Here is a 15,930-nt window from a genome sequence, read left to right on the forward strand (position 1 = left end):
AACTACACTGAGGTGCCTCACATACATGTAATGAATTGCTCTTTTTATTACATAAATAATTCAACATGCAAAATACAACATAAAAATCGTTAAGAAGCAAAAGTACAAAGTTAAACAGCCCCACTTCACACAGATGAGTATGCCACAGGGTGTCCAAAGTTTGTATGAGCCACAGCACTGACTAATTTACTCCATAGGGAATAGCTTGAGTACAGGCTTGATATCTCCAATATTATGTAATGATACATGTTTACCTCTGTTGTAGTACTATGGAGCACCTGCCTACCCTGCTACATTGGAAGGGAGGACTGTCACAGAGACAGACCTGGGAAGTTCTGGAGGCAAGCCAGGAAGTGTACTCCATTTCCTGTCCCAAACCAGGTCTGCAGCCTGGTATGGCTGCCTTTTTTTGCTGCTGAGTGTGGGAACTGGGAAGTCTCATGTAGAGGACAATAACAACCCCCATTCGAAACAACATGACCATCAAGTTCTCACTCTACTGCACAATATTTGGAGCTCTGTTTACATGTCTTTGTCAACTTTTTAAAAAGGTACTATATGGCAAGTTATTATTTACTCTTAAGAGAAATTGGAATTAAAACTGCCCAAAGTTTTTCATTTTCAGGTCAAGTGTTTTAATCCTCATCAGAAATGCCTAATGGAAAGACTTAGAACCAATAGTGCCCTGTAGATGGAGACAACGGCAGTAAGGCTATCAGTGATTGTGCTTCCGCTGAGAAGGGAAATCCCCTAACAGTCTTTTTGGGTTGTGAGAGTAGTACTCGGATATTGGAAATTCCAAAATGTACAGTAATTCACAACACATACAGTAATCAGCAAGTCAATTTGAATGCGTTTTGGATGGCCCCATTAGAGACCTAGGATGGTATTTATTTGATATTTTTCATTGGACAGTCCCATACACAACATGCTTCCTCAATGGTATCCCAGGGGATATCAAAGAATGGTGTTTCCCTTAAATCCTTATCACAACCTATATTATCAAAACTGACAGTCTTCCAGGGGATATAGGGACATTAACCTGGAAGAATTGGCATGCCTATCCTGTAAACGACAAGACTGTTAATGTGGTTCAAAGGAAAATGTCATCTAAATTATAATCTATGTACCCACAAGTAATTATTTATAATGAGATGGCAATAAACAATCATTTGTAATGCAGAATACTCCAAGAAAGATTAAAATCCCACCTTTCTGGTATTTAAAAAAATATATTGCTGAGGTGTAGTCACTTTCGAGGACACACGCTCAAAGTACACAGTACAAATATGATACCCATATTAAATATTTTATGATGCATTTGCTATTCTACACCAATGTATGAATGAGGCTTGAAATGACGGATATGCTTTCTAAATATAGTACAATCAAATTCTAAAACGACTAACTATAAAATGTCAACTTCCTTATAACTGTAAAATACACGTTTCATGTTAGAGAAAATTTGCATATTCTCTACTCATTATGAACTGGCCATTCTTCTCATATTAATCTTGTCTGTCTATGTCTATGGCAAACAGAAAAAAGATTTATTTAAAATCTCTGAATTATTGTTGATGACTTTGATGAAACCATTCTCTCCTGCTACGCTAGGATCTAAGGATTGCAGGCATGTGCTTTGTCAACGGCAGTGACGTAGCATTCAGCCAGGAGTTGATGGAGAGTTGGAAGAGTCAATGAAATGGTAGGCAGGACATCCCAGCTTCAAGTGATGTCAGATTTCACAGCCTGAGGTATACAGGTGGAAGATATATAGTCCAGAGTCCGTGAAATCTAGGGCTATCGCTGAATGCATGCTATTTCAATCTATGGTGTCCACAGAACAATTTATAAGCGAACATTTCAGTCAGAACCGGAACCACGCTAGTTCCCTCTTTAGGGTACTTTCCTTACAAGAGCATTGCAGACGTGACCCATTAAGAGTATTCAACACTCATTTGACCTGTACCTTGGAGAAAAAAGATGGGACATCCTGGGAGCTGGTGGTGTCCTGGTTGTCCAGGAGGGTCTTCTTTACCCTCCTCACGGCAGAGGCAGAAAGGTTGGATTTGAGGCTAAGCAGGGCGGACACCTGGAATTCACTGTGGGTCAAAGTGGAAAAGGTTGAGCTCACTGGGTGTTCAACGCAAACACAGCATCATCTGCCGTGTGTTATTGGCTTTGTGCAAGGCACTGTAACTGAATTTAGCATTATAAAAGGAACTGTTTCAGCTGTATCAATATAAGCAATCACTGTATTAGAATATGCAAAGGACATACAAAATCCCATAGCTACAGTATTGTCTAACAACAGTTCTGTGAATAACAAGTATGAAAGTTTAACCTGAGATCAGGGTAAGCTTGACTCAGAGTCACTATCTCCAGCTGTATGGAGGAAATGTCTTGGAGTTTCAGCACTTCAGCAATCTTGGGAAGGATGTCACTTAGCCACTCCTCCTTGGAACCCTGTGACAACACAAACACAATATGATCTCCTGTGTGTGTGTGTGTGTGTGTGTGTGTGTGTGTGTGTGTGTGTAAGTGTATTCTCACCGCTTCAGTGAACAGTTTGTGTAGTCTCTGGCCATCCTCACACACCGACCTGGCTGCCTGATCCTGCATCTCTTTGTCTCTCAGCTTAATCTTCCTCTTCAGTAGCCTCCTCACATACTCCACTGTCACCTCCAAGTGCAGCTGGCTCAGCAGCTCCTGTATAACCATTCGACCGATTAATCAATCAACCAACCAACCATTTGATTTCTCAATCTATCAATTAACCAACCTACCACTCAACCAGGAAATTGGCCATTCCATCTCTCAATCAATCTGTTAATAAATTTACCTGATGACAGGAGTCAGTCAAGCCCTTAAGATCCTGGGTGTGTTTGTGAATTCCTTCAAACAGCATCTCAAACACCTGTTTCTTCTTCTCCAACCAGACAGGCGTCCCCAGATCTCTGTACTGAGACTGTGTGTGTGTGGCGAGGGCAGATAGACAATAGATCAGTACTGAATTAAGAGCAAGGACAGGCTAGTTGGTACATTACACTTTATATTACTTCACTCAGACTCAAAATCAAAGAGATGAATTGTGTAAGTCAGCTATACCTTGAGATCCTTGTGTATAGAGCTTGTTAAAAATGTGTAGCCAATGTTTTTCATTTCAGCTACTATGGACAGACAGCATTCCTTTACATCCACCGGGAAGATATCGGCTTTGTTTACAATATAGTCCCTGTGTGGAATCATAGACATCAAATTAGATGACTAGATGTCATCGTGGTCCAATCAATTTGGATATAAAAAACTGAAAAGAAAAGTAAAACATACCTAAATTGTTCAACACAGGCAAGATTGGCCATAATCACAGTTCTGCTGTTTCCATTGTTGCTTCCCTTGAGAACTTTCTCCTGGAATTTCTTATAGCTGCAAGTGTGTAATTTGGTATATTAGTAATAGATAATCATAATTTGATAGTATTTGGAGTAGAATACAATACAATGCATTGTAACTTCAGGTCATGCAATTATTTCCTGCAAAAAAAAGTGTATACTGTAGTACCTATTCAAGAAGTCCTTCAATAGGCACACAATTATCTGGACTTTGGACATGGCTCCCAAAACTGTCTCTATCGATTTCACTGCAGCATTAACAAACTAAAGGGACAGTGAAATAAAAAAATGTATTAAATTAATCCCTGTTAAAATCAACAACCTCATTTGTGACTAACTGAATAGTTAGAGCAATAAAGGCATGAGGATGCCAAACATGTCCCAAAGTCTACCTGAATTACGTCGATGGCCAAGGGGCTAAAGTAACAGTCGTCTCTGAGCTCAGGCACAGACCCCTCCATCCAGGCTTGCTCCTCCACCATCAGCACTTTGTTGATCAATGTCTGCACCTCTGTCTGAAAACAAGGCATCAACAAAACGATGCATCTAACAAGGGAAACATTTATCTCTGCACTCTTAGAAAAAACAGTGCTATCTATAACCTAAAATAGAACATAAAAAAGGGCTCTATTTAAACCATATTGCGGAAGTTCAGCGTTTCAGCGTGATTGAAATTTAAAGGCAATGTTCTCGCGTTTAGTGAAGACTTTATTCACGATAAACGCTGCGTATGTCGGCTCAATCAGATATTACCTTCACATTTCTATCGCACAATCTGTAATGCTTCAGCGATACAGACTGAATAGAGCCCCTAAATCTTTTGCTGTACAAAAACATAAACACATGGGTCAGAAAGCTGTGGTCCAGTTTGCAGGACACATTTGAATTGAAATCATATTTACCTCTTTGTGAGTAAGACATTGATTCTCCAATGGTGTTGTCAACTCCTCAGTCAACAGCTTTCCTAACATTTCAGGGTTAATCACCTTGGTCAGTTCCGGATTTTGTAGAATTCTAAGAGAAAAACCAGGAGTTACTATGCTAGTCAGTCACATTTCCTAACCTCATTATATAGTCTTTTAATAACCAAACACAAACAAGACATCACTCACTCTGGGTAGGCAACATTCACCCAATACAGGAGGTAAGAGCAGTCATCCATGCCCAGCCCATACTCTTCAATATTCCTCATCCCTGCGCTGAAGGCTTGGTGATACATCTTTCCATAGAAGTTGCAGATATCCATGTCCTCTGGGTAGCAGTCCTTCACATCCTTCACCACCCTCAGCAGGTCCTCCTGCAGCCGCCTGCCCTTCCCACAGATATCCCTCTGCAGGGAGGAGCGTAGCTTGTTGCTCTCTTCAGGAGGCAATTCGGCATTGTCCATACGCTCCTCCACCAGGCTCTGGAGGACAGTGTTGTGGTGACGTCTACACTCACTGGGCCTCCAGGCAGGCTGTTTACCCACCTGCTTCAGCCATCGCCTATCCTGCTCCTCCTCCTGTAGGATAGCTTTCACTGCAGACTTCAGAGCCTCAAGACTGTCTTCATCTGGACTGAGAGAACTCTTTACAACCAGGTCTATTTGGCTGAGGAGGGCTTTGTGATCTCTGGTGAACTGCTCTTCCTCCTTCTCCCACTCGGTGGTCGACTGAACCACCTCTTCTGAGATCTGTCCATATAGACGCTCCTCTCTCTCAATCAGCTGTTGGCCAGCAGCAGACAGGCAATTTCTCTCAAGGTTCTGCTCAAACGTCAACAACTCTGAGGGGAAAGACAACAAAGACTGTGTAGTGTATACAGTGTCTAAACTATATGCCATAAAACATTTGCATATGAATGTACTGTATGATATCGGTGATACTAACCATCTACAGATGTTATATAAACAAATGAATCAGTCATAAGGGAAATGTAAATTCCACAGGGATTTTGATAACCTTTGACAAGAAAGGAATCATTTGAAAATACGATGCAATGACAGATAAAAGGTAGAACTCATTGCAGTGTTTACTCACCCTCGAGAGGGGCAGTAATAACACTGGATGTGTTGGGGACATCTGGAGCCGTGATGTCGGTGTTACTCTTGGAATTCCGTCTTAGGATCCGGGGCAATGTTAAAGGTTTAAACTTTCTTCCAGCTGATGTTATCTTTCCACTGTGTTCCACTGAAGAGTTTGGCTCAGTGGATCCTGTTCCCAAGACTGTGTTTCTAGTCCTTAGGGTCCTCATCACTATAGAGAGACAGTCAGAGACAGATGGACACTTACTGCATTATCATCAGAGGTGGCATGCCGATGGGGGTGTTTTACAGACACAATGTGCAATAAACTGATGGTATTCAATCTGCGGCGCTGTTAAATATGGCAGCGACATTAACACAACACATAGCGAACTCATCAGTTTGGACCGTTTAGTATAACGGTTAAGCATTTCGCTACTGCTAAAAATGTGTATGTGACCAATACTATTTGATTTGATTAAGGTGTTAGTTTGACAGTCGCTGAACAGGATTGGGTCCTGGTCGTGGCTAACCCCCAAATTCGCTACAATATTTAAAAATGTAAGGCCTTTTTATCTGGCAATATCTTTATCTAACGTTACCCTAAAAAAGTGGGTAAAAGATAAGATATATATTCTGCAGATATCATTGCTATGTATATTTTGTTAATTAGAATTTGAGATCATAAGCAAACGTTCAGTATGTGTAAAAGAAAGCATTCAGTATAGACATACCTTAAGCCTGATAGAAAAATAAGTGTGAACCGAAAGGAATAGCTCTACTCTCCCGACAGGACTAACCACTTTACTTGTATAGCGTAGAACCAGAGTTGCCAACTCTCACGCTTTGGTCGTGAAATACACGCATTGACCCTCTTCTCACGCTCGCACCGCACACGTCTTACACATTGAAAAGTACTGAATTTATTTTTGTAATTAGTCGATTATATAGTCAGCGCCTTAACTTTTCAACTGTGCTCCAACTCGTTCTGAAATCGGAGCATATATGCGCCTGCAATTTAACATCACGAGCGGAACATCTATAATGGTCCTGCCCTGCCACCCACTGTCAACCGCCACACATTGAAGAATATGATTGGTCTAAATATCTAAGGGATCAAGATAATTGGTTGCATGTTTTAAAGAAACGCCCCTCAAGATTAGAGTGGCGCTGAATGGAGAGAAAGGCGGCATTCCAAAAACTTAAAACACACCCTCTTCCCCTCAAGCGTCAAATTAAGTGAACACTTCTGATCCTGACGTCTGACGAGTTTACACTTTTATTTGTATTAAACAGTAACATGTGAAACACAAAAAGCAGAACAGCCAGAGGGATTCCACAAAAAAAATCTCAATTTGTTGAATAATCTGAATATTACTTTTAAGATAAATTGGGCTAAACATTTCTTAAAGAATCCAAATTCAATTTGGAATTTCATCCCTCATTAAATCTTCTCCCATTTAGGTGGCTTCAATTGTATGTAACTTTGTAACTATAACATTCATAAGATTCCTACAAAATGTTCTGCTTTTCATAGGCAAGTATCCTTAGAGTGGTCGTAAATATATAAACATACTTTTCCCCACATAGTTATTTCATTTTGAACAATAAGGATATTTGGTATAGAAACAAGTCTTTATTTTTTAAGAACTGGTTCAATAACCATATCCTGCTGGTGAGTCAACTTTTCAATGCAGAAGGATTGTTACTCAATTATGAGGAATTTGTTATCTCGTTACAATATCCCCGTTACACCTAGAGAGTTTGCCATAGTCTTTGATGCTATTCTATTTGGAACTCTGTTGTTTAAAGATGTAACCAGACATCACCTTCTTGACCTACCCTTGCTTAACCCAGTTGACTCTCCAATAGGACAACTGTGTTTCTCCTTGCTCCCTCAGAACAACAGATCTATACGTGCTTTATTTCAAAGGGATATTTTGTCCATTCCTTATGTCACAACTTACTGGAATACATTTGTCAATAATATCTGTTGGAAAAAAAGTCTAGTTATTACCACACAAATACCTGCTTGTTAATAACAAGGTCAAAGAGGTCTCTTTCAGAATGATCCATAAATATTACCCTGCAAATCATTACCTGAAGAAACAAAAAATACATTAACATTAACTGTACTTTTTGTGTTAAGCACCCAGAAACAGTTTTGCATTCATTTTGGCATTGTCTACATGTAAAGAAATTATGGAAATATATTCATAGTATTTATAATTGTTAATATTCTTGATGTCTTGTTGTTTTATGGGAGAATGTGCTGCTCAGTTTCCTTAACTATAATAAGGATAAAGAAACATTTTTACCTCATGAATCTAATTGTGCGGATGGTATAAAATGTCATATTCACAAATGTAAATTCACGAATAAAAAAAACATAATTCTGTGTTGTCTATAAGGAATTCGAGCAGTACATTAAGACCATTCTACATTCTTCTAATAAGAAAGCTATTAAAACAATGTGTATATCTTTTAAAGTCTTTCTATAATCTGTAATTGTTTGTAGCCCCTAGCATATGTTAAAATTGTCTGTTTGTATACTTATTGTATGTATACTGGGGTTTTTTTGCAATAAAAAACAAGAATAATAATTTTAAAAATATACAAATGACAAAAGAAATATGAAAAAAACACAACAAAAATCTGTCAATTATGATTGCATGTCTACTTATATTAACTAAAGTTATATATTAATAATTATACGCCTACAGTATGATAGCTAACAAATTATTAAGTTAGCTAACATTAGCCTGCCTAGCTGGAACTTCTGAAGAAGGAAAATGTTTAATGTTTTCTACATTTTTCAAAAACTAACCAAACAAAAACAATGACCTTTACGTGCATTAGTAGCACAATTTCTAACTGATTTATATTCGTTTTGATTTACGCTGGTTGTTGACTCCACCATATTGACGTTGAGGTTTTAAATTGTCTGACTCTTCTTAGTGGATTAACAATTAAAAACGAGGGCTGAGGAATTTACGTTGCAAACTTAACCTTGCTTGGCCAATCATTTGAAACGACGACAAATATGGCCGCGGGGATTCCCCCAAGGGCATAAGGCGAGGGTAAGTAGACGAGGGTAAGTAGACGAGGGTGTGTCTTTTATGAGTTTGAAACGTAGCCAGAGTACGTTCTCTGCTGAGTTTTGCCAGAGTACGTTCTCTGCTGAGTTTATAAAACTGTAAAAAGACGCTGTGGCAGCCCGTCATTCAGGGCAGGTTGGGGTTTTGAGCCCCACCTGTTTTGCATGTTATTTTTGCATTGATATGTGACGTTACCACGATTCAACTTTTTTTCCCAGCTGTCTTGAAAACACCATAAATCCAGTGAATACCAGAATTTGATGACAACTTTTGATGACAAAATGTGCCTATTTAGCCTATTTTTCTGACTTGGTGGTGCACATGTAGCCTATAGCCTGTTTTAGATGACAACTTGTTTTCAGGATATTTTATCTATTTACTTTAATTAGTCTGGTCCATGGAACAATTGTCATTCTTAACAATTGGCTAAAATATAGGGTAATTATTGTGCTTGTCAGAAAGAACCCTACTGTTATTCCCACACTTACTTTGTTATTCCACTTCTTCCCAATTATGCCAGTGTAATCAGTGTGCCAGTGTAATGTTTAAAATCTCATATTTCTACTTGTCTTTGAAAATGAATAATATGAGGCTATGTATTTTTGCAGCCATTCATGGACAGTTTTGAATAAGTCATACAAATAAGCATTTCTCCAGGAATCAAATATAATTTCTGACATTTTAGTATTGTGCACATGCTAGGCATGGAACACTCAACTCATAAACACATATTTTGTCTATGTAGAGTAAAAGGATGGCAAGGATCTTCAACTAGTAGGCCTAAACCACCTGAATATTGATATTCATTGCATTCGTCCTGAAGGTTTGGTGATTTTGAGAAATGTATTATTATAACAAGAACATTTTCAAACACTCAACTCTTGGGAAACATAGATCAGCGGTTCCCAACCCTACTGGAGAGCAAGCAGGATTTTCTTCCAGCCCTATTTTAAAGAGTTCACCCAAATTACAATATACAAAATGTTTGCAATTTGCAAACTATGATTTGGTTAGCCACTGCCATCAACCATTATTACCATTTCCTGTGTAGAGCCTTGGTGTAGTGGTAACATTCCCAGGCACGTGGTGCATGCAACCTTCCACCTGAGAACAGGGATCATTGCCTGCTTCCAACCTTCCCACTGTTTCTAGCTTTTGCCTGTCTCCTTATTTCATTACTGCCTGAATAAAGTGTCAAACCACCTAAAAAATATCTCACAAAGTCACACCTATTGTCACGATCGTCGTAAGGAGCGGACCAAAATGCAGCGTGGTATGTGTTCATGATGATTTTTGAATTAAAGAAAGCACTGAATACAAACTATACAAAACAATAAACGAATAACGACCGTGAAGCTATAATGAGAACTGTGCTGACACAAGCAACTAACATAGACAAATCACCCATAAACAAACAGTGAAACCCAGGCTACCTAAGTATGATTCTCAATCAGAGACAACTAATGACACCTGCCTCTGATTGAGAACCATACTAGGCCGAAACATAGAAATCCCCAAATCATAGAAAAACAAACTTAGACTGCCCACCCCAACTCACGCCCTGACCATACTAAATAAGGACAAAACAAAGGAAATAAAGGTCAGAATGTGACACCTATCCCACTTTTGTAGAAGTCCAGAATGAGAAAGTGTAGGTTATATAGAAATACAGTAATTATGCTCAAATTAAAAATTATTAAACAAAATAATGAGGATTTATATCAGCCTAATCGAGGTGAGATGACATCTCACATTTCAGTTTTCGTACTTGTAAACAAGGCTGCATGGGATTTCTCTTAATCCAATTCCGTGCAGCCAATGGCAATTTCGATTTTAGGGATAATGCGGGGAGAGCTTGTGGATTTGACTGCCTTAACGCAGTTTCACCTCCAACACAGTTAAACATCAGCTATGTGGATGTTGGCTAAAGCGGATTTGATTAAATCGGCCATAAAACACTTTGAGGCTATGTAATTTATCACCTGTTTTAAACAGATAGACTATTGCATAGCTATGTCAATAATAACTACTAAAGAAGTGAAAGCTTAATTGTTAGATGTATTTTTCCGCTATGCAATGTCATTGAGTTCTAGACTTGAGAAATGATCATTCCTTACCTGCTTCATCCCTCAACCCTCGAAATAACTTCATTCTTCCACAGTGTGCGCTGATATTAATGATGGGTCAAGTGTTCTACCTCCCCTGCATGTGGTCCAGTTGAACTGAATGTTGCTTAGAAATAGACACCTCGGGAGGATACTGAGCTGTCTTTTATAAGACGGTTGAGCTGTTCTTTAGCAACATTGCTTCCTTCCTCATATGACGATATGGGTTTTCCTGTAGGTGTATCTGGCTTCTGTGATCTGATGCTTTGGGATTTGTTTTCATAGAGCATGTCTCAACAGTCTCAAACATATTTCCCAATCCTACCATGTGCTGGGTTGACCTGCATGTATCTCGCATGATAAACAGGCAAATATGTATTGACTTCAAATAAAACTTTATGTACAACATAATGATTACCTTCATGACACATTTGCTTGTCATTATAGCTACAATATAATTAATAAGCTGACACACATGAGTACAAAGGAAGGAAACTAAAGTTTTCACTTAACTAATAAATGGATAAGACTGCATTTGTTTTGTGGTTTAATTCTCAAAATGTTATATTTCAAAACCTCACTACACAAAAACAGGACTGTCCCCCCTAAAAAAAAACGATAGGCTAGATGATATCTGCAACGAAATGCATCTAAGTAGCCCGGAAATAGCTGTACTTTCACTTTCGTCAATGGTAAAGTTTTTCAACACTGAACATCAGGGGTGCAACTTTCACTGGGGACGGGGGGAGCATGTCCCCCCCACATTCTGAAATTGCATTTTTACCCCCAGTTTTATCATGAAAGAGGTAACGGTGTGCTTCAGGACCATATGGACACCTCCAAGTGGTCGGGTAAGCTGTTTGGAGTGTTTATCCGACTGGATTTAGGACCACTCGGACACCACAGAGCGGGCTGACAGGCTGTGTGAAGGCAAAGCTTCTGGAAGGTTGGCTGGACCAACATGGGAGAGTTGAGCATAGTTACGTGATGATTACGTGTTACGCTCTTTCCCTGAGTTGTGAAAGGAACAGAAACTGGCTACTTTTTAGTTGACTGATGTAGCTGGCAAGGTAACTGCTGTTTAACTTAACAGGAAAAAATGAAACTTGTGTTTATTCACAGTGCTGAGCTAGTATTGTAACTGACATGTGACGTTAGCTAATGTTTCATCCCCTCTTGACTGAGGTGAATGAATAAGCTACGCTAGTGAGTAGCTACCACAGCCAGGTCAGCTCGAGCCTTTAGTTATCTGTCAGATAGTGATATGAGGTGGCTATTATTACTACATTAAACAGCAGTTGTTTGTATGGACATGTTTTGTAGCCTTTGTTTTGTCATGTTTCAGAAGTAAATTAACTTGGCAAGCTTTTGCCAATTGATAGAGAGATAGCTGGCCAAAAGTTGGCTTACATTAGCTAATATTTTTGCCTCAATCTAACTAGACCTGACTCAAACAATGAAACCATCGGCCAAATGATTGAAGATTGATATTCTGATGTTTTTTCAGTGCAATGTGGGTTGTATTAGTCAGTATGTCAATGTAACGTTATTGATCTGTCTGTTTCCCTAGCTAATGCCCTTATTTTCACACTAACAGAAATAAACAGCTCTAACGTTACAGGCTTTACTATCATGGTGCAAGGTAGAGGTTTGCACCAGACCAATTTCTTCCTCCAGCTCTGGCCTGCACCAGCTGGCTTTCTGTCCGACTCCCACCCGCTACCGCAAGAACTGGTCCCAAACCCAACCTCTGTCCTGCAATGTTATTTTAGGCGTATGTGATGCAGTTCACTTGCCAGCCATGATCTCAGCAATTTTGCACCCTATAGGCAATTTCAAATGCGCAAAAAATAATTTAAGAAAAAGGTTAAATTACCAGAGATTCTCACATGGCCCTTATCAGCCAATGTGCTAGATGTAGTTTGAAGAGAGCAGAGTTGGAAAGACTTGCACTAATTCTTGAGCTACAGTGCCTTGCGAAAGTATTTACTTTCGCAAGGCACTGTATTTTTATTGCCTACCTTTTAGGAGTGGGAAGAATTTCAGGTGGAGAAATATAGCTGATCAATATTCAGGCTTTTCTAGGCAATGTAGTAAACTATAGCCTAATCATAGGCCTATTTAGAAAGTACATTTCCTTGGAAAGATAACTGTCCCGTGCTTCTCTGCCCATTCTCTTAAATGCATACCAGAAAAACCACTACACAACACATTAATTGCACTATAACTGTGACAAACTGTGCCCACAGACTGTTAGGGCCTACATAAAGCTGTCCCAACAGAAGAGTCCCAACACCTTACCACTGCTACACCTGGCTATTAGCGGAGCCTTGTCTGGCAGCGAAACAGTTCATTCAGCCTCAGTTACTGCCTTAAAAAAACATAGCTGATATGGCTGACTTGCTTAAACAAATGTGGTTTCTACTGAAAATTGAGATGTACAAACTACATTATGGCATAAGGGGATGACGAGCGGATAAGAGGCAATCTGTCATTTCGATTAAGACATTAATGAGCGAGCTAGGATGGACCGAGTCAATATAACTAATTGTTCAGCACTTTTGAAATGTACAGCAACAGAATTCATTACATAGACCGTTCATACACGATTCTCCCTGGGCACCAAGTCAGAACTGTAGGATAAATAAAGGGGGCATAAAAGCAGACAATGAAAGCTCTTACAATATTCAATGATTACATTTCTCTAAAACAGGCTATAGGCTACATGTGCATCACCAAGTCAGAACAGTAGGCTAAATTATGAAGGGAAAAGGGACCAAATGATTAGGATGAGGCACGTGGGCTACTAACAGCTTACTACACAACATACACTTATGTATTACTTTCTTAGCTACAGTATACATATCTTCCTGGCATTTTACATAATTTATGCAGCAGCATACAATACATTTTTGGACTCACCTTGTTGTGCTGTGCTCACTTGAACAGGAAGGTGGCGCGGCTGTCCTTCGTGGGCAAATTCGTGGGCAAAATCTCTGAATTTATGGTGCTTCCGAGACAACTGGGAACTCAGTAAACTTCAGGTCGGAGCTCTAGAAAGAGGCCTGAGTTCCCGACTTGCAATTCCGAGTTGGATGACCGTTCAAAACGTATTTTCTCGTGAAGAGGCCACGACAAAACCTATTCCCCCTCAGGAGACTGAAAAGATTTGGCATGGGTCCTCAGACTTATTTTTCAACCACTCCACAAATGTATTGTTAAAAAACTATAGTTTTGGCAGGTCGGTTAGGACATCTACTTTGTGCCTGACACAAGTAATTTTTCCAACAATTGTTTACAGATTATTTCACTGTATCACAATTCCAGTGGGTCAGAAGTTTACGTACACTAAGTTGACTGTGCCTTTAAACAGCTTGGAAAATTCCAGAAAATGATGGCATGGCTTTAGAAGCTTCTGATTGACTCAAATCATGTCAATTAGCCTATTGGAGGTGTACCTGTGGATGTATTTCAAGGCCAACCTTCAAACTCAGTGCCTCTTTGCTTGACATCATGAGAAAATCAGAAAAAAAAAATCAGCCAAGACCTCCACAAGTCTAGTTCATCCTTGGGAGCAATTTCCAAACGCCTGAAGGTACCACTTTCATCTGTACAAACAATAGTATGCAAGTATAAACACCATACCGCTCAGGAAGGAGATGTGTTCTGTCTCCTAGAGATGAACGTACTTTGGTGCGAAAAGTGGAAATCGATCCCAGAACAGCAAATGACCTTGTGAAGATGCTGGAAGAAACAGGTACAAAAGTATCTATATCCACAGGAAAACGAGTCCTATATCGACATAACTTGAAAGGCCGCTCAGCAAGGAAGAAGCCACTGCTCCAAAACCATCATAAAAAAGGCAAACTATGGTTTGCAACTGCACATGGGGACAAAGATCGTACTTTTTGGAGAAATTTCCTCTGGTCTGATGAAACTAAAATAGAACTGTTTGGCCATAATGACCATCATTCTGTTTGGAGGAAAAAGGTGGGAGGCTTGCAAGCCGAAGAACACCATTCCAACCGTGAAGCATTGGGGTGGCAGCATCATGTTGTGGGGGTGCTTTTCTGCAGGAGGGACTGGTGCACTTCACAGAATAGATGGCATCGTGAGGAAGGGAAATTATGTGTATATATTGAAGCAACATCTCAAGACATCAGTCAGAAAGTTAATGCTTGGTCGCAAATGGGTCTTCCAAATGGACAATGACCCCGAGCATACTTCCAAAGTTGTGGAAAAATTGCTTAAGGACAACAAAGTCAAGGTATTGGAGTGGCCACCACAAAGCCTGAAAAAGCATGTGCGAGCAAGGAGGCCTACAAACCTGACTCAATTACAGGAGGAATGGGCCAAAATTCACCAAACGTATTGTGGGAAGCATGTGGAAGGCTACCCAAAATGTTTGACCCCAGTTAAACAATTTAAAGGCAATGCTACCAAATACTAATAAGTGTATGTAAACTTCTAACCCACTGGGAATGTGATGAAATAAATAAAATCACTCTACTATTATTCTAACATTTCACATTCTTAAAATAAAGTGGTGATCCTAACTGACCTAAGACAGGACATTTTTGCTAGGATTAAATGTCAGTTATTGTGAAAACCTGAGTTTAAATGTATTTGGCTGAGGTGTATGTAAACTTCCGACAATTTGATTGGATCCCTTGGGGCAGGACAGGGTGACCCAGCTATATTGTGTGCAAGTAAAAAGAGCTCTACAGAACTATTAGGCCTATGATATGAATTATATGGAGGATATACTGTTATGTGTAGGTGTATGTGTGTTTTCATTCAACTTTTGTTTTCCAAAGCTTTTCCTTGAGACAAAAAAAAGGTCGGAAGAATGTTGTGTTGGGGAGAGTTGAGTTATTGAATAGACTGGTGGGGGTCGGGCATGTGGGCAGCTTGGGTCGGCTGGGTGGTCTGCCTGAAATTTTATATAGAGGATGTCTTAAAGAAAATCAAACGTTTTAAACGTTGTTTATTTGTTAGGCTATTGGTTAAAAGGTGCAACACAACATTGATTATTGAATTATCATGGATCTAGTTCAGTCTTATCAATCACTTAAGCATATTTAATAATCTCTCATCTAGCTTGATGACTGTGGGCATTTTTGCTTACTTTTTGTTGTTCTAAAGAGAGATGGCTAGAAGTGCCATGGGTCATATTAGATTGTGTAGAAATGCAGGAAATGTGCTTTAGATGTCCCCCAAAATGGGAGGGCCCCGAGATCTCCGACCAAGTTATGTCCCCCTCTGCAAATAGCACTGCTGGGTGATTCAAAAAGTCATAGTCAATCGATCAATACTATAATAATACTCTTAGA

The 15,930-nt window shown here is 39.5% G+C and overlaps 1 protein-coding gene across 3 annotated transcripts; it reads right to left on the bottom strand.

Moving 5' to 3' along the window:
- Positions 1–22: 22 nt before the first annotated feature.
- Positions 23–10,807, bottom strand: tnfaip2b (tumor necrosis factor, alpha-induced protein 2b). Of its 3 annotated transcripts, none has more exons than XM_035743085.2 (12): positions 10,610–10,807; positions 5,411–5,626; positions 4,505–5,156; positions 4,295–4,406; positions 3,785–3,907; positions 3,562–3,656; positions 3,331–3,426; positions 3,109–3,235; positions 2,843–2,968; positions 2,554–2,709; positions 2,345–2,466; positions 23–2,102 (listed from the first exon to the last, which is right to left on the bottom strand). In XM_035743085.2, exons 1-12 carry the CDS (start codon positions 10,641–10,643, stop codon positions 1,955–1,957), a joined length of 2,007 nt encoding a protein of 668 aa, XP_035598978.1. In that variant the 5' UTR covers positions 10,644–10,807; the 3' UTR covers positions 23–1,954. The 3 variants fall into 3 exon arrangements, with proteins under 3 accessions (XP_035598978.1, XP_035598977.1, XP_035598979.1); XM_035743084.2 differs by lacking the exon at positions 10,610–10,807 and adding an exon at positions 9,530–9,863; XM_035743086.2 differs by lacking the exon at positions 10,610–10,807 and adding an exon at positions 6,129–6,439.
- Positions 10,808–15,930: the final 5,123 nt, after the last annotated feature.

Source organism: Oncorhynchus keta, chromosome 29, assembly GCF_023373465.1.
Source record: "Oncorhynchus keta strain PuntledgeMale-10-30-2019 chromosome 29, Oket_V2, whole genome shotgun sequence".
NCBI classification, from domain to species: domain Eukaryota; kingdom Metazoa; phylum Chordata; class Actinopteri; order Salmoniformes; family Salmonidae; genus Oncorhynchus; species Oncorhynchus keta.